We start from the raw sequence: 24,604 nt of genomic DNA on the forward strand, positions 1-24,604 counted from the left end.
AACTTTAAGTGGCGTTCAATTGTACTTTTTCAAGTAGGAGGTCAGAATATCTCGACTGCATTCGTCAGCTTTGTTTGACAGGCTGTCTGTGAGGCGTCACGGCAGCCTGTGAGTCTGATCCACCCCTCGCTCCTCCACAGCTCCACCCTCTCATCCAAATATGGTCACTTCTGGCTCCAAAAATGACAAAGTCGAGTTTTCAAAACAGGACGTCACGGTGGCTATGTCCATTATTTTACAGGAAAGGAAACCCACAGAACAAATGAATGGTGTACATATTTATTGTCTTCAAGATAGCTGAAGTTACACATACACATATACTTACATATAGGCAAACAAAAGCGAGATATTAATTGCACATATGCCAAACACAAATGACTAACACCATAAAGACTTCCATTAAATTACATGACACAAAGTGCTGCAATTATATGAAAAGCTAATCGACTGTGAATTATGACGACTGCAGAATGCACAACGAGGACACGTGCACTGCGACACCATTCTGCCACCTTAGATGCATTTGTAACACTTACAATCAGTTCCCCACAGAACAGTAAAGATTGTGATTTTCCCATATGGCCCGATCCTGTTAGGATATGTGCTTTAATCTACATATAGCTTACATAAAGTTAAAAAGTGCAGTTTGTTATATGAACATGCTCCTCTTATCAGCTCTTTATTGGAGCTGTTAATCTTAATGTCACATAGATTAAGTACTGTCATTTTATATTTTTCTGATATGCACAGCAAAATAGAACCTGTGTGTATTTTTTAAAAATATTTCTGATGTAATAATTACTGAAAGCAAAGCATGGTACTGACTCATACTAGCACAGTGTGTTAGAACAGAGAGAAGTCACGTTAAATGTCTGTAGAAAAGGTCTCACACTCACATTGCTGTACTTGTCAAGACATTTAAATGACCAAAAATATATATAAATATATATCTCAACTACCTCACCTTTAAACATTTCAAATCACCACTTGGTCAACTACTTGCCCTCCCTTCTCACTACTTGCTTTTACCCTTTCTGTAACTTTTCCTTCCGTATTGCAACTTCTAAACGGTAACAAAACAAATGAATGTAGTTAAAGTATTTCAATATGGGTTGAAAGGGAGATGAGAGAGATAAATACAAAGATTGAGTGAGAGCAGAAACAGAGAGGGAGTCTGTACAGGGAAACTTCACTGGTGGTTTTGGTTTCATTTGGCTTTCTCAGCTGCTGGAGCAGCAACAGCTGGCTCTGTCTGGACACCGGCATCTGTAGAGTTACGTTTCTGACTCTGAAATTAAAAGGATAAAAGCTGTAAATGTTTGTTCATTGTGGTATCGACTGTACTAATATTTTCTTTAAAGGTCCAGAGTGTGAGATTAAGTGGCATCCAGCTGTGAGGTTGCAGAACTGAAACTGTAAGAACTATAGTGGCCAACATGCAAATTGCCCTGTTAAGAGCCAATGTTTGGTTTGTCCATTCAGGGCTACTGTAGAACAGCATGGCAGACTCTCTTAAAGCGGACCTGCCCCGTAAACAAGGCAATGAAGGCCTTACAGATTATGTTATAATTTCTTTCAGGAACGGTTTCTAATCACGTGGTAAATAAATAAGACAATATTCAAAATGAATTGGATATAAGCTGTTTCACAATTGTCTTCACTTTTTCACTAATTAAGGAATAAGCTGAGCCATGGCTTCACTGAAAGTCACAGAGAGCAGAGAAAAGAAGAAGCCTGACCATATGAAGCCAAATCATAGTGGCACGGTTGTTTTCCGTTAATTTAACTCCTATGATGGTCGTAAAAACAGTTGTTTTTTAAAACTGCATCCACATCGTGCCAAATTCTGTGTTTTTTCAGTTACTTTTATATTTTCTTTCAAATACTGTAATTCCCTCCGTGTTTTCCACCGTGTGGACATGATAGGGCTCTACCGTGGGAGCTTTTGGGTGCCACAATGCGCAGAGCTGAGAGTTTCAGCAGACTGAATGCAGCCAAAATACAACAGAACATTTTAAAATTAAAAAAAGCATTTCTTAATAATCTTTTGTAAAAAATGTTTTCAATTATTGCAGAATTCTAATTCTCACCCATTTCTCTAATTTACGTATCAAATATATTCCGAACCAGGGCCGATTGGACGCCTCCGTGAAACGAATCATCATTCTGGTGTTTGATTGTTATTGCAGGTCAGATTTCACTTTGTATGTGTTGTACCCACATTTTATGATGCAATGTAACACCATGACTTGTTGAAATAAATATAAACAGCACATTCTGAGGTAATGCACATGCAACAATTGTTATTTTAAGGTGATACTACACAAATGAAAACATAGTTATTAATATTTTATACTTTGCATTTTCTGCCAATAGATGCCCCTAAATCCCACACGGTGGACCTTTACAGAGCCTCATGTCTGACTCATGTCTAGCCCATAAGTTATTAAGATATAGGTTTAGTTTATTTTTAAAGGGACAGTGCAAATGAATAAAGGAAGAAGGAGGCTATTTTTTCATCTGTTGTCCCTTTACCAAGGTGTTACACAAGGCTTCCTAAAAAAACTACAACGCAAAAGAACGAAGAAAAGAAAGAGAAACAAAACAAAACAAACAAAAACGAGCAGGACATGCAATTTAAAGACTGGAGAAGAATATACAAATTTTAATAGCACTATAAGCACAAATGACATATGTAAATATAGATAATATTGCAAAACATGCATTTACTTGCATTTGATTTCAATCCCCTAGAAGCCTTGCTGTTTATTGCAGGAAACAGATTTCTAACTTCAGATCTTTGTTTTTGCTTTTTTTGTTGGCTCCCTGTTTTCTTACTTGTATCATTTCACTGAACTGTTCCACTTGCTACACTGCATGGACTATGTGTCCCCTGATTCACGTCAAATGTATTAACTGCAAGTTATAAAAACCAAACCGTGCAAAACAAACCACATGCTGTGAAAAAAGGCCCACAGCTTCAGTTACTTCATGAGTTGCTGCTGCCATCTAGTGGAAGATGCAGGGCGATTCAAATCTGACCTGAATAAACAGTATAGAAATGATTCTCTCCTTACCAGAAATTTAAACAGCTGGATGGAGTTCCTCTTCTCCTGTTTTTTGGGCACACTGGCATCATCTGCAGCCGGGGGGGCCACTGAAGCCGGTTTGCTGTCTACAGCCGCCTCCGCTGACTTGGCTGCTGCTTTGGGCTCCTCCTTGGCTTTAGCCGTCTCTGCGGCTGCAGCAGCCGGGGCAGGGGTCGCCTTCTTGGGATCAGCCTGAAAGTGTTGTGATGCATGATGGAGAAACTGAATTATTCCAGTCCCAGAGCAGCCTTCTGCGTCGTTACATAACAGTGTCTGATGTGCTCTGCTCATTAAGCGCAGATGGACTTTGAGATGACATCAGACGTAACATTTGAAGCAACATTAAGATGTACCAGCTGTACTGCGACGTTATGAGCGATGATCACAGAAGCACTGATGTTATGATTTTCAAATATAATAAAAATGGAGAAAAAAATTGTTTTAGAGCAGGTTTTAATACCAGATGTAACCGATGAAATCACTCTGGTTAATAATCTATTCTTGAGAGGTAGTTTTGCTGTATTTACCACTCCAGCTGTTCTCTTGAGGAGCTGAACTCCACTTGTGGAGGCTGCCTGGACTTTTGTGGTCATGCGGTCTAACAGTACCTCAAATTCACATTAATCTGTTACTGTCTGTTTAGGAATTTCACCACAATTCATACATTTCAGATGGAAAAAAAATATTATTGCGTGAATAGGTCCTTACTTTAGGCTTGAAGAAAGAAAGGAGGGATTTTGAGGTTGGTTTCTTCTCTTCTTCGGCAGGCGGTGGCAGTTCTGGCTTCGCAGCAGCCTCCAGAGTACCGGCTTTTGAGGGATCCACCTTCTTTCATCAAGACAGCAGAGAACATACACAATATGAGGTATTTACAAATTAATGGCTTGACAGTGATTGAAGGGGACAGGATGAGGGCCACCTGTGAAGTGAAAGACGGGGTAAAAGAGGGTAAAAGTCCAGGATCAGAGCAAAAAAGGAGGCAGAAAAATTCGAACCAGTCCCTGTAAGAAAGAAGACGCCCACACCGTCGTGCACTAAAGTAAATAAGGTTACTGAAGAAAACAGAAAAAGGAATGTTTCTTTCTCCCCTGACGATTTAAAACAATAGTTTGACACTTAAAGAAATAAGTCTTAGTTTTTTGCTTTCTTGCTAAGACGTGAGAAGATCAATATCATTTTCATGCCTATTAAATATAATGCATGAAACAATTAGCTTAGCATGAAGAATGGCAACTGGAAAAAGCTAGCCTGGCTTTGTAAAACAATATGAAATCGTACTGTTTAAGATGTTATTTTTCATTTGTTTAATGCAAAAAAAAAAGTAAAAACAAAAAGTTGTGGTTTTATTGGATAGAACGTGTTATTAAGTGATCTTTAGAGGTGCTAATAGGCAGCTTTGAGTCTTTGGACAAAGTCAGGCTGTTTTCCTCCATTTCCATCTTAAGCTAAGCTAATTAAGCTAGCTGTTGCTCCATACTTTATGGCGTTTTCATATGCACTGGGAAGTCAGAATTTCTGAGTTTCTAGCTGGAAATTTGAACTACAAATCCCTCTGGAGTTGGATTTCTTAAAGGGCTGATCACACTGAGACACATCACGACCAAACCATTGTTTACTTATGGCACTCCTCTCTTGCTCCTGCACGATGCACTTTCTGGCGTTTTTTGGGCATGCATAAAAGTTAAAATATTTTCATCTTTTCAGCTCAAGGTGCAGAATCACATCGCTCGTCAGTTTCACTTTTGGTCAAGCGCGTACAGTATGCACACGCAGCCCTGCTCCAGGCGTTCCCAGCTGTTTTTGGAGCAGTTGTGCCTGGTATGATGCGTCTCAGTGTGATCGTCGTAAAAGACCAAGTGATCTTCTCATCTAACTTTCAGCAAGAAAGCACGAAAAGCTTATTTCTCACAATGTCAGGCTCTTCTAATTTACCTCATCTTCTACCACTGGCTGTGGTACCTCTTCCACCATCTGCAAAGCAAAAATTATTTGTTTTCCCATCAACTGAAATGCAATAAATCATAGACTGGCTCATCTGTCATGATGGAAATTTACCACATACAAAAGTTGATGATACAATTTAAAAAACTGCAAAAGCCAAATTTCATGTTTGTTAACTGAAATGAATGAAACGTGTTTGGTTTAGTATAATATTTGGTGCATCTGGTACAACATCATGTCAGAGGTGCCTGTAGAGTGAAGAAAATCAAGAATTAATATTCCCGAGCACTTCCTCCTGATTTACCTGCTCTTCTACAACTGGCTGTGCCGCCTCCTCTGCTGTCTCCTGAGGTTCAACATTATTTTCACTCTGAACAGATGCAAATCAGAACATGTGAACAAAAAATAAATCTATTTAATTCAAACAAAGTGATGTGGTGCAATCAGAGGACCAGAAGATTGTTCCGCTCCCTAAAAGAGACAAACCCCAAAGATTGAGCACCCTCCTTTGATTTACCTGGACTTCTACAACAACAGGCTCGGGCTGTTCCACTGGTGTCACCTGCAGAGCAAAACTACCCTTTTTATTCTGAAAAATGAATATTTAGATGTACATGTTGAAATGTTGTAATTTGCTGCATTTGGACTGTCTTTAATGAGCATATCCTCAAAAGATGATTCAAAGTAAGACCCACTGTGCTAATGAGAGGTTTTCTGAAAGGATATTAATATTTAGACTCACATTAGAGAACATTAACAGCATCCTTTCTAGTTTACCTGCATGTCTACAACTGGTGTTACCTCTACGGCTACCTCTGGCTGTGGTGGGTCATCCTTGATTGTCTGCAGGACAGTGAAGCATTTCTTGTTAGTAAAAGCAAACAAGACAGACAGAAAATGGGCTTATGATAAACAACTTTCATTATGCCATGCTTTATATGTTAGTGTGGTAATGAAAACTGACTAATATGAACTGGTTAAAAGTATAGTTTAACATTTTGGGAAACATTTACATTTTTGTTTTCTTGTTGAGATTTAGGTGAGAAGAGCTAAGGCCAAGAGGCTGTTAGCTTAGCTTAGCATAAAGACTAGAAGCAGATGGAAACTGTTAGCCTGGCCTTCTTCAACGTTAATGAGTATACCAGCACCTTTAAAGCTCACTTCCTGTGCTGTATGCTGTTTATTTTGAGTGTAAAGGTGTAACATTTAGGAGTTTTAGTATCTGGAGTCTGGTTGTCAGGTAACCTTGTCTTAACAAGAAGACGTTATTAGTGAGCTGTAGTGCTGATAGGCGACTGTAATTGGACAGAGCCAGGCTAGCTGTTTCCCCTTGTTTCCAGTCTTTATGCTAAGCTAAGTTAATCGTCATCTGACTCTAGCTAACCTACACACAGACACCCAATTCAAACCTTGCTCCATGATTAAAAGGGCATTTTTGTGGTTATCAGCCCCATAGATATGGGTTAGAGGGATTCTGCTGTATCGACTAGTCAGCTCAGAATTCTGGTATCAGTATTAAATGGGTGTGTTTATTGACGGCCCAACGCCTAAATGAACTAGGCAGCTGCTAGAGCTCTGGTGGCCACCCGCAGGAGGCCCCCAAAAGCGCTTGAAATGTCTGACAAGCAGGGCTCGGCGGCCCTACACTCACTATGCAAATTGCGTTGGCTTCACAAATTAAACGAGGGTCCTGACTCCCACTCATAACAAAGTGAGTGGCAATGTTAACAACTTCAATGAAAGGATGAAACGGAGCTGTTTGTCTAAAACCAAAGAAGAAAACAACATGAGATTGCGACTGGGGAACAACAATCAGATAATCTTCTGTAAACTGTGATATCAGTTAATAACAGTAACCTAACATCATGTGTGCTTAAACTGATATTTACAATAAGCACATTACTTCAGTGTCATGTGAAGAGGCAACACATGACAGTGAGGGGCACCCCCCAAACCAAATCCGCCTCGGGCCCCCAAAAGACTAGGGTTGGCCCTGATGAAGGAGGTCAGGTGATGTACTGTCAGTATAACAGAGTAGGGTTGATAGTGATGATAGTGGCTGTTTGAGGAATGCTGGATGGGTCAAACAAACACATGACTTTCACCCAGGAGAACGGCGTATGTGTCCCGTGAGGAACCAAAAGTGAACAATGAGTTATTTTAAAGTAAAGTAATGTTAGTTAGTAACAAACATACTGTTGTGTTTTTTCTAAACCTAACCATGTAGTGTTGGTGCGTAAACCTCACAAAAGTGAATCCTAACCTACCCTGATGCCATTGGGAATTTAACCCTTTGAAACCTGAGCACAGTGGCTTGATTTCTTTCAAAAACACTGTAAGAAAGCAATGAGCAACAAAACTAGAGGTGACCTAAAAATTTGCAAGGAATTTCTTTTAAAACATACAAGAAATTACCCGAAAATTTGTGGGGGGAAAAAAACAAAGAAATCATAATGATTCTGTAACATGAATTTTAATTTAATAATTATAATATTCATGCATTCATTCATTCATTGTCTTTAACCACTTGTCCTCGTACAGGTCGCGTACAGTCATATTAATTATAAAAATTTGGTAGTTTTTCCCTAGCATTTTCTTTTTTATTCTTATACATTTTATCCCTACCTTTTTTTTTTAAAAAAAAATTTAATTCTGTTAATTTCTCACAGTTTGCATAATGTTTCTTACCAGGTAGCTCATTGCCTTTTTTCCCATGTTTCTGAAAGAAATCACACCAATTTGCACAGGGTTCAAAGGCTGTGAAAAGTGTCTGAAAGCAGCAAAAGAAAAGCGATTTGGCTCCAGGTTTCAAAGGGTTAATGGCCTGATAAAGGCTTTCTGCATCTACTGTTAGGTGTAGCAGGACCCAGCAAACCCAAATCTATTTGGCTGATAATCACTGACAATAAATTCAGTGAAAACATTCAAAATGGGTGCACAGCAATGGGAGGGGTATTGATCTTTTCTTCTAAGTCTACGCAAGTAAGCAAAAAAGTGTATTCCCCAGAATATCAAACTAGTTTTTCTTGATTAAACAAAACATTAATGTAGTTTAAATATTAGATATATAACATTTGATGTATATATGGACTGTGGTAGAATTAGTGGTGCTAATATGAGACTTTTTTTTTTTTTTAGGGAAACCATTTCACCAAGTCAAACTACGTTGCACACTCAACAGATTAGTCGTAAGAGTACAACAAAAAATAAAACTAACTTAAACACAACTGCTGCAGCTGGTTTCAATTTGGGCATTGTTCAGTTTCTGACACTTCCAGACAAACCAGCTGTTGTTCAGTTAGTAACAGCATGAGCCATGGTCAGTTTGAGAATATGATAATCTACTGTACCGCTGCTGCAGTCTTGGCCGGGGCTTTGGCTCCACTTTTTGAAGCGCCCTTGATTTTCGGTGCCTTGAAACCTAGCAATACCTCAAATTCACATACAGTATATTCCACACTACGTTATAATCTGATCTCACCGTGCAACATGCACCACTAAAAAAGTCCACATCCCTTAAAATAATGATGTTGTCATGCAGTGTATTTACCTTTGGACGGAAGAGATTGCTCAGAGCAGCTTTGGCTGATTTTACTTTTGGGGACTCGGTTTTTGCAGCAGCTTTTGGTTGTTCTTTTGGTGATGCTTTGGCAGGTTTGGCAGCCGGTTCGCCTTTGATTTCCATTTTCGGTGGCTCTGGAGGAGGCGGTGGTGGGATATTCATTCCTTTGGGTGGTGCGGGCGGCTCAGATACTTGTGCAACCTTTTCAAATAGAACGGGTGTTAAAATAATGTTTTGGAAAGAAAACTTTCCACTCAGTCACATGATTGTACATGATGCATGATTAGGAGAAATGCAAAGCAGTGATCAATTCAGCGTAGTAACTAACTTTTCGTCCGAATGCCAACCTGGATCACTTTTCCTGTGCTTTTTTTATCCTTTGAACCCTGAGTAAATTAGTTTGATTTATTTCAAAAATATGGGAAAAAGGTATTGAGCAACTCAGTAAGAAGTTATTTGAGGGAATTTGTAGATTTGGAAATTTATTTTTTCAAAAAGCTAGCAAATATTTCCCCAAAAATAGATGTATAATTATCATATTCATATATCTAAACATATTTTACAGAATTGTTAATATTTTTAGGCACTTTTTCAGGTCATTTCCTTATTTTTTATTTATTTATTTTAAACTTTTTTTTCTTATTTTCTAAAGTATGTCTGGGATAGTTGTCTTTTTTGTGTTACTTTTTGGATAATTTCTTCAGATCAAGATTCTCATTACCTTCTTCCCATATTTTTGAAAGAAATCATGCCAATTTGCTCTGGTGTCAAAGGGTTAAAAGTTATTTTGTATGTAAAAAAAAAAATAGCAAATAACGTGGCATTTATAGAAGTTAACTGAACCCAGTAAATATAACTTTTCTAATGAAATAAAAACAAAACACTTTATGTGCAAAGTGCTCACAGTAGTGGTGGCCGCTGGTTGGGTCTCCTTCTGGGACTATTTGGCAACAAAAAAAGGAAGCAGTTAGAGAGACAAAGCTAAACTGAAGCAAACAAAGATCTGCAAAAAAAAGCCTGTGCTTTGGAGAATTTAAATTTAAATAAATAATAATTTAAATAAAATGACCTTTTTTGGAATCAGGGCAAGGTAAATTGAAGCAGAAACAGAAATTAAAGGGATAGTTCAGATTTTTTGAAGTGGGGTCATATGAGGTACTTATCCATAGACAGTGTATTACGAACAGTAGACGCCTCCAGTATGGAGAAGCATGAAAGCTAAGCAGTCTACTGCTGTGGAGGGATCAGTGACAAAATATATTTTAGCCACCTAAAAAAAGTCCCACCTAACAAAATCAATCTCATTTTAAGTGTGTGCTGTAATTAGAAAATTTTCACTGCTTTACCTTAATGTCACACAACAACGCCGACAGAAAAATGAAGCTGTGATATCGCTCTCTTCAAAGCCAGACTCCCTTGAGATTTAAAATTTCTGGCCACAGGAGCTGCTGGTCTGCTACTTCCTTGATTACTTAGTTTGTCTTTCATTTTGCAACTTCATTTATGCGCACATTTAAAACATCTGAACTATCCCTTCAACAGAAATGGATGTCAGTTAGCAACCTGAAAAAATGATAAACCCAGTGTTCAACATAATCCATCCAACTAGTCAAATAATCATCTCCTAACAATACTGAGTTTTTAAAACCAAAATAAGCATGATATTAAAATGGACACTGAGTGAAAATCAAACAAGAATGTCAAAACCTTTTTGATTAACTATACAGTGGTCAATGTTAGGGAGTAACTAGTTACATGTAACTAGTGAAGTTACATGTAATTACATTAAAAGATAAACGTAATTATTGTAAGTTACAGTTATTGACATAAACAGTCACTAATCAAACTGGTGGTGATTAGAAGGGTGTTACACCCAAAAATATATTATTTTCTGGTAAAAAGCTCATTTAGAGTATAACATTCATTCTTTTGCTGTGTCTTCTTTTGGCATATTTCTGGAAAATGAAAACAAATATGAGTGCAACACTAATGCACTTATATTTTTAGTGACTGTTCATTGCCCATTTAAAACATTTACTAGAAACTGAATTTAGAGTCGATTTACAAGTAATAAGTTGCCTTACTTTGATGAAGTGATAAAATAGTCACATAACCTGATACATTTTAAACAGGGTAAACTGCAATCTGGGAAAATTACAGTCAGTTAATAATTTTGCGTGTTTAATATGTGATGCTTCATAAACATTTGATCACCTGGTCTTTTGCGGCATCAGGAGTAGCTGCTTCCTTTTTGATTATTTTGGGAGTCATCTGTGCAACAAGGAAAAGAAAAATAACTGTCGGTCACTTTTATTTATGCCAAACAAGAAATAACAAGAACAGCAAAATCCTTCAGATGTGTGCGCATTATGTTATTTCATAGCTGGCAGTCTAAAGTGTTCAGGATGAGCGTACATGGCTGATGTAACAGGAACAGAAAAATAATTATTTAGATAAAACAGAAGCCTTTCATGAATGCAGACATAGGCCTTTATGGTAAGCTAACTGAGGCACACTGAGGTCCCTGACAGAGCACATACAGTACATGCGCTGTCATTGTGACAGCCATTGTGCTCTGGAGATGGCGTAGGCCTGCCCTCGCTCTATCTTCACAAATCTCAACTTCCAACTGCACAGGCCTCCCTTGTGAGCTCACACTATGGGTTGAACAATAGGCCACCACATTCCCGCATGTTCAAAGACTTGATTAGCATGGGGCAAGGGCAATGGTAACTCTTTAAAACGGCATGAGGCCAAAAGACAGCACGATGAAGAGGAAATACAATAGCTGCTTGTTGCAAGGTTTTCCATAAGGCGCTGTCATCATTTTGTTATGGATACCTTTAAAACACACCTCAAATAAGAGGAATAACAAATCAAATTTAAACATCTTTACTGTTTTATTATCACAGATCACATCTTTATCTGACAAATTACCAAATGTCTTGGCTGCATTGAAGCTTTAAGTAAAATAAGAGCACATTTTTTAATTGTTTGAGCAGCTGTTTGCCTTCAGAAATATTTGGAGATAACAAGAGAGGATTTGTTTTTTCATGTTTGATGAAAACAATTCTTTAATTTTTCCCCCCAAGCAGTCTAAATTTACAAGCAACTGAAAATACCAAGAGCATATAAATCACAACTTAATTTCTCAAATAGTGTCACTTACTAGTGTCTTGAAGAAGTTCATAACTGGATTCTTCTCTGGGTTACCGTCCTCTGCCGCGCGTTGACTGTTTCCGTTCTCAGTTTCAGGAGCTTTTACTTCCTCTGGCCCCGCGTCTGGAGTCACACTCTCTGGCCCCGTTGATGCTTCTGATTCTTGCTTTAGGTTAGCTGTCTCCTATACACCATCACAAAGAATTAGCCTTTGAGAATTATGTTAGAGCGGCGCAGCTGATAATGCAAGCAGTGAGTGTCTTAATCGCAGCATTGAGATGGGCGCACAATTCCAACCATGCCTCTGCCTACTCGGGGCATTGTCAACAATCAGCCTTTTATTAATGTGTGTGTCCCACCCCTCACTCATTGATATTCAACAATGTGTGAGAGTTATGCCCTGAGAAATGTCAGGAAACTCAAATACCTTGCTGTGTATCTTTAAAAATATAGTACTGACCAACTCTGATTCTAAAATCATTTTTAGTAAATCTCTTCAGTTCAGTTTTCCATCACTGTGATTCAAATTTAACATTTCAAGTGACTACCTCTGTCTTTTTTGAAATCAGGTATTATTTTTGTGGAGTTTTTCCATTATTATGCAATTAAACAGAAAAAAAGGTTGTTTCAACATTGCGATCACAAAACAGCTTTGAGAGCAAAATGACCGATACTGCAATCAAACACTTTATTTATTGTCAGTAAAATACATTTGTTATTAAAATGTATGAATGTAAATTTAAATCTTTTGTTTGCGAATCCAAAAGTTTTGCTTGCTGTTGAGCTTAACCTTGTGGGAGGGACCTACGCGGACAGATGTAAGACACATCTCTATTGGCCAGTCTCAATTTGAGTTACAGCTTGGCAGCATCCTCTGCAGAAAACAAAAGGCTGAGTTTTGAAGTCCATGGACAGAGCAGGGGAGGAGGTGACAGAAAATCCCAAGCCCCAGGAAGTGTACCAGGCTCTGATGCAGAGTTTACATAGTGGCCAAAAGGGGAATTGCACCGTCGAGGTCCATCATGTGATGCCCATGGACCCAGAAATACTTTTTCCGGTGGACTTAATTTGATTGATTTGAGCCATTCAATTCGATAACATTTACAAAGTCTAAAAGAGCTGCAAAATTCAATTTTTTAGACCACCATTCAAGCTAGTGAAGCACTAAACCGGAAAGCCGGTTGCTCCGCTGGGCACATTCGGCTGTGCTCGGACACCGTTAAGTCCCTAGTGAGCAGTCCTCATGGGCCTGTAGATCCACAGAGAAAAAGAGCTTTTTTTGCCTCATGTGCCAATGAGCAGCAGCCATAGGAGTGCACAGGGCCCTGCCCTCCACTGCTGTATCCATACTTTCAATATACATCCATAGAAAACCCATGTTTACACATGACTTCCATTGTAGCATTAGTAAGAATGTTATGTTTTAACTGGTGCATGTGGATTGCTTTTGTTTAACATTGTGTGATATTGTAATGGGTTAAAAAAATGCATATTATTTTGTCAGCCTGTAGTGGCTAGCTTAGCTCAATCAGCTAGTCACTCACTCGTCATTACATTATGTGCCTAAGCTGCCTATTAGCCTGCATGACATCGGGTGTCATGGTAACTGAGCTGACGTCGGTCAGGTGTTTACAGCTCAGCTAGCATGACACCTAAGACGAGAAAGTGCCTCAGCATATCACTTAAGATCGCTTAAGACTATAGTCCTGAGTGACTGCATTCAAACACCTTTCATAAGTATTTAGATATTTAGAAAATTGGTTTGATTTTTTGAAAGCATGGGTAAAAAGGCAACAAGCAACTTGATTGATATTTTAATTGTTTAATTAAAAAGCTAGGGAAAATGACCGGAGAACTATGTTTCTTATGTTTTTTTTTCTTTGGTTTCCTTTTTCTATTTTTTAACTTCCCTTTTCTTTTCTTTTTTAAAATTTTGTTTTTATTAATTTTCTTGCACTTTTTACCAGTTTCCTCTTAAGGTGCACATTGCTTTCTTCCAATGTTTTCGTAATAAATCCAGTCAATTTGCTCAGGTTTTAGGCTTAACCAGTCTCTGCATACATATTGTCATGCATGTAATAGGCAGCCTGGATGAAATTTTCTTACATGTCCACTCCTCCTCTGCCCATGGATCAAAACTGCGTCTGTAGTTTACCGTAGTGGATCTTGCCAAACCTTCAGTTTGATCAACACTGGCCAAGTCCAGTCCACAAGATTCAGTTCAGTAGCAGGTAACCTTGTGGTTGCGCAAGAAAGGTTGGATTCGAAAGCATAACTTTTGAATTGACGTTGATACATTTTAAATCCTGGGTCTTCAACAGAGGGACCCTTGGGGGTCATCAGAGTTTCTGCAGGGGGGGCACCAAATTATTGTTTGATGAGTTTTTTAAATTCTTTTTTTTTTTTCAGAAATAAAAAATGACCAAAAAATATACATTAACACAAGTCCAACATATGTTGCCTCTTACCGACTTGTGTATGTGAAAATGGAGTTTTCTCACCCACTACAAAAGCAAATACAAGTCAAGACTGCAACCCGAGGCTGATAACGCCCTCTGCCTGACAACCTCCATCTTCCTGGTTTAACATCCAATGCAGTTTTTTACAATAGATGTAGTATGGTGTCCCTGTTTTCTCTCTCTTTAAGCCAAGGGGTCCGTGTCCTAAAAAATGCTGAAGACCCCTGTTTAAAATCACAGGTTTATTTTACTTACAATAAAAAATTTCTCTATGTCATTGTAAATGAGAGCTTGCTTGCAATGATCCATCAAGACTAAATAAAGATTGAATGACTGTGTTTTGTCCTCTCAAATCCAATTAAATAATGTAAATAATATCAAATAAATAATGAACAAACTCTTGAACAAATAAAACATATTTCATTTTTTATTGGAAAATGTTTCAGCATTTTGTGAGCTTAGTGTTAATGATATATAAAAACATAAAATAGGAACAGAACTGAAACTTCTTTATAAAACAGAAATAATTTTACAATCCAGCTGCAATTTGATTAGATTCTTTTATTAAGATCTCTTTTAGATCATTTGCTTATGTTGAAAGAGTCTGTATTAAAACATTTAAGCATACAACAATTAATAAACAATTACCACTACATATTCAACACATAAACCAATATTTTTTAAAACAAACATTTGGATAAATTAAATATTTTACTTTTGTTCTTCCTTTGGGGCCACATGAATACTGACAGTAATTCTGTATCCCACTGAAGAAAGCTTTAAAGCACCTATCCTATACATTGATTTCTCAACAACTGATATACAAGCTGACTGCAGCTTATTAATCAAAGCTTCCATGTCTGTGCTTGTGACACTTTGCGAGCCCATTGTTGAGTCTATTGAGTTCGTGCTGGATTCATTCTCTGCCTTCTCTTCAGACGGTCCCTCTGCAACAATCTGTGGTGCTACTGTCTCTGAAGTTGCAAGGTTACATTTAGCTGCAACATCTTTTGTAATGATTTCTTCTACAATGGTCTCAAGAATAGCTTTGACAGACTTGGATGCAGGTTCGTCTGATGCAGCATCTTTAGGGCTCTCCTCAACAACAGCTAAAAGAGCATGTTGCATTATCTCTTCTGTTATCGCCTCTCTAACTTCAGTTGTCTCGATGATGACCACACGTACATCAGTTTTTGGCTCAAGAGGGTTCGCACTCTCCTCCACAGGCTTTTTGGAAATTACAGGGGTGGATGTAGTTTGTTCGATACATTTCAAGACTTCCACAGCAGTCCCTTTATCAGCATCTTCCAACAGCACTTCGGCTGCGGCGAGGTTCTCCTTTACAAGGTCTTGTTGGACTGAAGCGCAGGTTTCAGACTCTTCTGTAGCGTTTCTCGGTGGCACATCTGGAGGTTCCTCAACTGAGTTTTTTGTAACATCAAGCTTTGCTGAAACAGATTCAACTGATTGCAGTATGTTCTCTAACACCTCAGTGGTTGCATGTTCTTCATGAGGACTTGGGTTCTTTTCTATAGGTTCCTCAAAGATCAAAGTGAACTGTTCGGGGGTTTTGCCGCTTTCAGCTTGTGCCATAGCAATTTCTGGTACCTCTGTTCTTTCTTCTGCAATGTCACTTTCTTTCATGGGTTCTTCAGAACTTACATTTCCAGTGACGACTTCTCTAGTAGTATCTTCCTCAACACTTTGTGGCACTGATGCAATTTCATTCGATAAAGCTTCTATAGCTTCTGCAGTCATCTGCTCAGCACCTGCCTCAACTGGCTCCTCTGTAATGGCAAGGCTTGCTGCTGGTTCTCTAGAAAGAGGTACAAAAGTTGTCGCAGCAATCACCTCTTCTTCCAGGGGGATACCAAGAGGCTCCTCAAGAGTGATGGTACAAGATTCAAATTCCAGAGAGAGAGCATCAATTGCTGCCTCTATTATTTTCTCTGCATCGTCTTTGACAATGACAAGCTCTGCTTCTTCCAAGTTTTCAGGTCCCATATCAGTTTTCACATCTTCACCAACCTCAGTATTCTCATTTGTAGTGATAGCTACAGAAGGAGAGGTTAATGTATCCTCAGGAAGCTCCACAAAGGAGATAATTGCATTTGAAGGAGTCTCTACTGTGATAATTTCTTTCTTAGGGCAACTGTCACAGTTCTCATCAAGTTGTTTGGGTATTCCTGGTACACCCTCGACTGCAAGAGCATCATCAGCAATGACCTCTTCACAGGCAGATCCCACTTTAATTAGAGGTACCATCACAAGAGGGACAGAAAGTTTATCTGGATTTGCATTCTCTAAGGGCTCCTTATTTGTCTCTTTAGCAACTTCCTTAGCAATGACAACAACGGATTCATTCAACATATCTTCTTCAGTTGTTGCTGCCTCTTTCATCACCTCAGCATTGTCTTTGACCATGACGAGACTCGGCTCTGTTTCTTCAACTCTTTCTGGTCCCACATCAGTTTTTACATCTTCATCCACCTCAGCGTTCTCAATAGTCGTGATAACTTCAGGAGGAGAGCTCAGTGTATCTTCAGGAAGCTCTTCAATGGTGATAAGGCCATTGGAAGCAGCTGCTACAATGATTATTCCTTCCTCTTGGCAGCTATTGCAATTCTCCAAAGGCAAAGGAGTTTTTAGTTCAACTATTCCTGATACATCATCAGTAACATTTGGATTATCAGCAATGACCTCTTCATGGAAAGATTCCACCTTAACTAGAAGTAGTGTCACAGGAGGGACAGGAAGTTCCTCTTGGTTTGCAGTCATGTTGGCTAAGGATTCCTCATTTGTACCTTCAATAACCTCCGTAGCAATGACAACAACAGATTCATTCAGAACATCCTCTTCAGTTGCTGCTTTGTCCATCATCACCTCAGCATTGTCTTTGACAAAGGCAGGACTTGATTCTGTTTCTTCATCTCTCTCTTGTACCACAAGAGTTTTCACATCTTCGCCAACTTCAGCATTCTCATCTGTATTGATAACTTCAGGAAGAGAGCTTAACGTGTCCTCAGGAATCTCCTCGATGTTTATAAGCTCATTTGAAGGAGTCTCTGCAATGATAATCTCTTCCTCAGGGCCACTGTCGTATGTGTTAGAAGGCTCATTGTCAAGCTGTTTTTGTTCAGGTAATGCTGGTACATCTTCTACTGCAACAGCATCATCTCCATTTTCTTTGACCATGACAAGACTTGGCTCTGGTTCGTTAACTCTTTCAGGTCCGACATCTGTTTTCACATCTTGACAAACCTCCGCTTTCACGTCTGTAGTGTAAGGAATAGACTCAAGCTTGACTTCATCATCAGGAGAGCTCAGACTATCCTCAGGAAGTTCCTCAGTGGTGACAAGCTCATTGGAAGGAGCCTCTATGATGATAATTTCTTCCCCAGGGCAACTGCCACACTTTTTTGAGGGCTGATCGTCAAGTTGTTTTTGATCAAGTATTCCTAGTACGCCTTTAATTGCAACCACATCATCAGCAGTGACCTCTTCATGGGCATGTTCCACCTTAACTAGACATATTGTTCCAGAAGAGACAGATTGTTCTTCTACAGGTACGTCTTGGTTTGCAGGTGTAGGATTAGGGTTGTCACAAACAACCTCTGAGATTGTTTCCATCACCGTAGCCTGTGGAAGGAAAGGAACGCCATTTGCTTCCCCGGCCTCAGGAGTGGCAGCATTAGACTCGGGTTCAGCGGTTTCAATCAACAGTGCATCAGCTGACACGTCTCTTGCTCCTTCACCATTGCTTTCAGTAATTACTTTATCTGCACTTGACTCTGACATGTTTACAGCAGCAAAGTCAGCGGATTCAGAAACAGCGGCGAAAACTGCCTCGATACAATCTGCCACAACTTTAGGAAGGCCGAAAGAGATCTCCAGTGGTACAGTTTCTTCAATATTCTCTTCCTCTGCAGCTATTTCATCTTCTATAATGAATTTGTTTGGATTAGTTTCTGGTTCCGCAGCAATTTTAGGCTCAGTTTCCATGCGCCAATTCATGCTCTCTTCCTCTGGATCATAGATTTTGACGTCAGTAACTACCACTCGTTCCGCTCTGAACACAATATTCTCATACACATCGTTCTGCAGGACAACTTCTTCGATGATGATCCCTGCTGTCTGGTTGGCTAAGGGCTCATTGGTTGCAGTCTCTCCAACAGCCTCTTCAGCGATGACAACTATAGATTCATCCAGCGTTTCTCCCTCTGTGGCTACTGTCTCAATCACGACTACCTCTTCCACTGGGCCCTCGATGTTGGTGGTTGTATCGTCATCATCCTCACCAGTTTGTGTTGAAATATCTGCTTCTGTTTTTCTGTCCGTCTGCGTTGATATTTCAGCTTTTCGATGTGGGTATTCAAAGTCCTCTTGGTGCACGATCACAGTGGCAGCTTCCTCTCCACTTGAGCTCGACTCCTTTATTATAAAAATCATTATTTGTTTTTAGAGAAAATACAGTTGTTTTTTGTTTATGGACACATACGACAACCATGTGCTTCATCACATGCTTCATCACAATTGTTTTGTGATTACAGGAATTATGTCTTTCTCTTTTTTTCAGTTAGGTTTTGGAGTGGTAAAATTGGTTTACTGGACTGATTAAATCGAAGTGATTTCAGGCAGTTTGGCAGGCAGATTGTTTTAAAGATGAGAACAAAACATTGATGTATAAGACTGGTATATTTCTATATTTTCCTTACTGTTAACAAATCATGTGAAAAGACCAGAACCAGCAATGCTTTTGTCCTTCCCTTCCCTCCTTTGAAGCATTTAGCTCAAAGACGTACATCTTAAATATGGCTCAAAAAAATAAAGTTTAACTTTTAAAAGAGGTTAAATTTTTCGCTATATCAGGTGGACACTGTAGTTTTTAATGAATGCGACCTAAGTAGGAGTAAATACAACATTTGTGAGGGACTGTTTGTTGTCACGGATTAACACATTTGTTACTCTATTTTTCCGGCAGCAGGTTGATGTCCATGGGTTTTAGTCAAAATAAACTACATTGCTTGTGTAAATCATAATGGAGGAACATGTCATCCAATGCAACAGTGTGACCTACTTTTTGTTTGTACAAACATAAAATTCTTGGGAGAACAATGGAGCATTGTGGCAAGGAATAATATGTTACATCAGGCAGCACTTGCTGATTTTTGTCTTTTTGTGGGATTTGTGTACAATAAGAAAAATGCAGAATAATACGGAACTTGTCTTTTAAAACCAAACTTGAAAAGGTGCACTCACTGGCTGTGAATCAGTGGCAGGAAGACTTACATCAGTTGGAGCTTCATTACTTTCCTTCACCTCTTCCTTCTGGATGACGGCTTCTGCGACTTCAGGAATAACTGGGGCTTCAGCAGGTTTAGAGTCTGTTTCGACTACAATGAATTCAGGCTCAGTTGAGTCTGTGGTGAGGTTTAAAGTGACGGGCTCACCATTTTGCTGGACCATGGTCTCACCATTAACTGCAGAAATAGAAGAATCCATAGTCCAAAAGTTAATAGAAGGATTGGCCTGTGGCACCAAATTTGAAACTATATAATAATGGAACCTGCAGTCACAAAACTGTCACTTAATACACAAATTGACAAGGGAAAAAATGGAATTACTAGTTTATTTTCAATTATAAGTCAAAATATTTATTAGTTCTTAAAAGGTACATATTTTCCTCTTACCTATTGTGGTATTTATCAATCTAGTTTGTTTTGGTGTGAGTTGCCAAGTGTTGGGAGATATCTTCAATAGAGATGTCTGCCTTCTCTCAAATGATAATAATAATAATAATTTAACAAAGTCAACAGCAATGTCTCTTACCAGTAATTCTGATTCAGTTCCTCAAGATAATCCATAGACCTTGTTGTGAGCACTTTCATGTAAGAACTGTTTTCTTTCTGCAGAATTACACCCGCTAACTGAATGACTGCACAGAAGCAATCATCCAACAGGCCCCCATGAGCGCAGCTCAGCACTCCTTTCAATTTTTCCCAGCGGCCACTAGTATTGCAGCGAACAAAATCCCTTGTGACTCAGAAAGCGTTTTCCCTACAGGCCTTCATTATAAAAGACATCTGTTGACAGGACACCTCGAGCTGCAAACAAGGTCATTTCTGAATTTTTGATCCATTGAGGTTTTTTATTTGTAAAACTTTCCTCAAGCCAAGAAAAATAATTTAAAAATCTATGATTTCATCACTGTGTAAAGTCAATGAGCAGATTAGGAACATTACTGTGCATAGTCAGCATACTGTGGAAGCAAACCTGGAAGTCATAATGAATAGGCGCCATCTTGGGGTTTGGTGTCTAGTTATTATAATACATCTATGGCATCTACTCATGGACGAGAGGCTTGTACTTGTGACTGCTCGAGTTGTAAACATTAATGGCGTCCCTTCGACTGACTTGTAACTTTAGCTACTTCAGTGGTGCTAGGTGAGCTAGTAGTAGATTTAGTTCCTTCTGCACGGTGATGCAACTGGCAGGTATAGTTCGATGGAAAAAAAATAGTTTATAGTTGTGAAACTGCTCACAACAAAAATCATGCTTGTGACAGCATCAAATGTAAACATTAACGCCGTCCTCCATGGCCTAGCTGTAACATAAGCTAGCTCAGTGGTTTCTTAATGAGCTAGCGGTAATTGCATGCTTCCTTCTGAGCGGTAATACCGATGGTGGGTGTAATTTGATAGGAAAAAAGTAGTTCCTGCATGAAACTGCTCACAACAAGGTCTATGGATTATCTTTAGTAACAGGGTCATGATTTCCGAAAAGAGACATTGTTCTGATTATTTCAAATGTATTTTTTGGGCGCTTTGAGCACCACAAACCGAGTGCCATTTGGTTCTATTATATTGAAGAGAAGGCAGACATCTGTACGACCGATATCTCCACTGCTCTGCAACTCACACCAAAACAACCTCAAAGGATAAATAGCACTACAGGTAAGAGGAAGAACATGTATTATTGATTTGGGGTGAACCGTCACTTTAAATTGGCTCTGATTTCTCCAATGTGAAGTCCATGTTGCAATGTTTGTGTGCATCTGCTTCACAAAGGTTCACAGTGGCCACTATTAGATCTCAGTGTTGATTTGAACGTTAGGCTCTTTTCATGTGACATAAAACTAATACATGATATCAGTGCTAATGATGCAAGGCTCTGTGAAGTAAACATGGGCAAGTCAGTGCGCAAAAGTGACATTATCTTTATCTCCAGCGTCAACATCAGCGCTTAGACAAACTCAGGTGTCAATGGGAATCCTGCAGCACTCTTGTCACTGCAGAGACACAAACTGTGACAGGTCAAATAGTCGCTCCTTGTCAAAGTCTCAGACTACGCCTATAGTTTACATTGGAAGACTCAAGACACAGTCCAGCTGGGAGTCACGCTGTTTGCAGAGCGTTATAAAAGTCCGAAGTACTAATCTAACATAAACATGCAAAGATCAGTTGATTTTGTCTGTTAGAGAGGGATGTACAGGATTTTCTCACAAAGTAAGATGCAATGAGACAGAATAAACAGTAAAACAATGAATCTCTCATCTTTGAATTCTCCAAATTTAGTAAACAGGACTTTTTACTGATGCTCCATTTCGACTCACCTGCATTTATGGGCATATATTACATACAACCACTATGTTATCTTGCATTTAAATCATCATCATGCATTATTTCGATATTATTTATCGTAACAATAAGAAATTTAAAAAATCTCACCAGCAATCTCCAATCCATTAGATGTGATGTTTGCAGAAAGGCCATTCACCGATCCATTTTTATGCTTCTCGTTTATTTTCCCACTCTGTGAAAGATAATAAAGGAATACAGGTCCATCTTCCGGCCACAGATCACAAGACATTATCTACATTTTAACAGAAACACTGCTTTTTAACTGTAAACAGACCCTTAACAGTAAAGCAAAAAAACTTGAGGCTCAAACCTTTGGTCCAACTTTATATTTGTTTAATGCATCTCACTGCTGATGTAGAGGCTGCAAAGGTATATATACTGCTGTACAGTTACAGCATTACAGATATTTGTAGTAGAATTTTTAATAAGATGTTACCTTGGTCGCCTCTTTGTTCTTGGAGTTCTCGTTTCCCATGTTTTTCCCAGTCGAGAGCTCCAAACACAAGCTTTTTTTAAACTCAGATTAAACTAAAAAAACAGAAATATTGTTCTGTTATGTTGCATGAACAAGAAAAGATAAGCTGCAAATAATGAATAACTTCTTTAGGATCTATCGCATCTGTCCAAACAGCAGTTTGTCTTATCATTTATGAAATATCTTACCTTGCTAAACCTCTGCAAGTGAAGCAAGTGATATCCTCCTCAAGAAAAAATATGGTCTGTCACTCTGTCAGAGACACGGGCTTCCTGCTCCTACTGTGCATACAGGCTGTTTTTAACAAGCTACTTTATGTGTGCTTTAAAAATGGGTGGGACTGTTTTCATGTGATCACCTGGGTTTCCTGTGAAGAGTCCACTATCCGCCCAAATTGAGTGTTAGTGATCTATAATAAAAGCTCATGATTAGCTCAGGTTAATCCTTTTGTTAAATTCGTTGAAAATAGCCCGACATGATCATAATGCAGAAACACTTTAATCAGTCACTCTGTGATAAGGCGGTGCAGCACTCTTTTGTTGACAGCTGTGTGTTAACAGGATGTGTGTTAAGGATACTGAACTGGGACACTTCACACTGCCGAAACGAAATGTTTGCACCTAGAAACCTGTTGTATTAACCCTTTAACAACTGGCGCGACATCATTTTTCTTTTGCTAATTTCAGATGCCTTTGAATCCACTGCAAATTTCTCTAAAAAACATGGAGAAAGAAGCAATAAGCAACTTGGTAAGAAATTGCAGAAAATTAGTATGTTTAGAACATTATTTAAAAAAACATGGGGAGAAAGTGTATTTATGGCTAATTATCACAAAATGACATATTTGAATTTATATTACATACTTGTTATTATATTTTAATATTATTTATTTAATATTTTCTTTTTTTATTTTTATTTATTTATTTTAAATTAAAACTAATTTTCAGGTATTTTCTCATAGTTTTTACTAATTTCTTGCTAATTTTGGGGTAATTTCTTCTTTTGTTCTTTTGTTGCTCATTACCTTCACATATTTTTTAAATAAATTATACCAGTTTGCTCAGGTTTCAAAGGGTTAAACCAGTTATTTAATTTTTTAGGTATCAAACTGTAGGCATCATTATCATCAGGATTTCTTTTTTTAAACAGAGTCAGGGTTTGTAGATAGTGAGACAATTAAAAAAATCAGACTGACACATGCCTAAAAATAACTACTATATTTCTTTTATATTGTTTGATAAGAGCTTTTTTGAGTTGCACGGAGCCTTTTTTGCTTTATTATCACAGTTAATCAAGAGCTGTGTAATTAAATCATCTGTCTTTAAAGACTTCCACATTGTCATATTTAAATGTCTTTGATGGCTTGTCGATGCATCAATACGAACGGGCCAGTCTGAGAGACATCCACAGATCAAAGAAACTGACTTTAGTTCACCAAATGATTCCTTCCTGCTTTAATCACTCTCATCTTTACGTTTTATTTGCTGCTTTTGTGAGCGAATGTGCTGTGATCATGCTGACAAAAGCCCGTTTATGCAAATCAAACCACAAAGTATGAATGTGTTTAAACAGCTGAAAAACTTGAGATGTGCAGTAGGCCTATTTGTGACTTTATTATGACGAGGCTTGGAATCCATGAACACAATGTCCCGATTGTCGCCTATAGCCTGCATGCACATTGAGGTGGGAGTTGGATTCCCCTGATTGGATCGTGCACTTTTGACTCCATGCAAAGCCTGCAGCTGAGAGACCTCAAGCAAACTCTTCATGAATGCATGGTATTACTTTTATCAGTGGTGCAACAAAAAGGCCATTGATTTTACAGTGAACACCACCAAAATGAAGAACTCTGATGTGTTATTTCCGTGACCTAGAAACGTTCAATCAGTATTTGTGATCATGAGCTCCTCTCTCTCAAAGCCATGAAAAAAAAGAAAGTCTCAAACGTGTGTTGTTATAGGGTGAAGCAGATGGCAACCTCCAAGGCGGAAAAATTAAGCCAATGCGGAAGTTCAAAAAACAGTTCCTGCAGCTCCTCTAACAGTGCTGTGAGGCTGGCTCCAAAAGTGACACAATCCCAGCAGACTTTTTTTTCACTCTAAAGGACCCGGGCTGCTCTAGTGATAGTTGCTGCTGCAGTCCTAACCAAAAGTGAAGCCAAAACATCCGTATTGCCTGCTGGTGAATATTTCTAGGATTTTAGGACATTTCTCGGAAGTAGTTCTAAATTAAGTATCACTGGTCTATAGTATAAAGTCTGGATCTGCTTCACAGACAAT

At 38.6% G+C, this 24,604-nt stretch overlaps 2 protein-coding genes across 21 annotated transcripts; both read right to left on the reverse strand.

Annotated features, from left to right (window-relative positions):
* Window positions 1–265: 265 nt before the first annotated feature.
* bcas1 (brain enriched myelin associated protein 1) lies at window positions 266–22,628 on the reverse strand. Of its 20 annotated transcripts, none has more exons than XM_088081783.1 (17): window positions 22,514–22,627; window positions 22,287–22,378; window positions 21,938–22,022; window positions 19,500–19,690; window positions 11,762–11,935; window positions 10,807–10,863; window positions 9,497–9,532; window positions 8,581–8,793; window positions 8,381–8,461; window positions 5,808–5,873; window positions 5,548–5,592; window positions 5,335–5,400; window positions 5,022–5,060; window positions 3,798–3,917; window positions 3,617–3,697; window positions 3,078–3,281; window positions 266–1,288 (listed from the first exon to the last, which is right to left on the reverse strand). In XM_088081783.1, the coding sequence occupies exons 2-17, from the start codon at window positions 22,323–22,325 to the stop codon at window positions 1,208–1,210; spliced, it is 1,578 nt and encodes a 525-aa protein (XP_087937909.1). In that variant the 5' UTR covers window positions 22,326–22,378; window positions 22,514–22,627; the 3' UTR covers window positions 266–1,207. The 20 variants fall into 20 exon arrangements, with proteins under 20 accessions (XP_087937909.1, XP_087937908.1, XP_087937907.1 ...); XM_088081782.1 differs by having other exon boundaries at window positions 3,798–3,914; window positions 19,470–19,690; XM_088081781.1 differs by having other exon boundaries at window positions 19,470–19,690.
* On the reverse strand, window positions 11,931–19,453 carry LOC148188663 (uncharacterized). The gene has a single exon (XM_088081780.1). It carries the CDS (start codon window positions 18,657–18,659, stop codon window positions 14,922–14,924), a length of 3,738 nt encoding a protein of 1,245 aa, XP_087937906.1. The 5' UTR covers window positions 18,660–19,453; the 3' UTR covers window positions 11,931–14,921.
* Window positions 22,629–24,604: the final 1,976 nt, after the last annotated feature.

This window comes from Plectropomus leopardus, chromosome 9, assembly GCF_026936395.1.
Source record: "Plectropomus leopardus strain MGB_pleo_1.0 chromosome 9, ASM2693639v1, whole genome shotgun sequence".
NCBI classification, from domain to species: domain Eukaryota; kingdom Metazoa; phylum Chordata; class Actinopteri; order Perciformes; family Serranidae; genus Plectropomus; species Plectropomus leopardus.

Coding starts and splice junctions, on each gene's coding strand:
- LOC148188663 (XM_088081780.1), bottom strand. CDS start 18,659: ATGATTTTTATAATAAAGGAGTCGAGCTCAAGTGGAGAGGAAGCTGCC.
- bcas1 (XM_088081781.1), bottom strand. CDS start 22,325: ATGGGAAACGAGAACTCCAAGAACAAAGAGGCGACCAAG. Junction 10,864..11,761: donor TGAACTTCTTCAAGACACTA/GTAAGTGACACT, acceptor CTTGTTGCACAG/ATGACTCCCAAAATAATCAA. Junction 5,401..5,547: donor CTGTTGTTGTAGAAGTCCAG/GTAAATCAAAGG, acceptor GCATCTGTTCAG/AGTGAAAATAATGTTGAACC.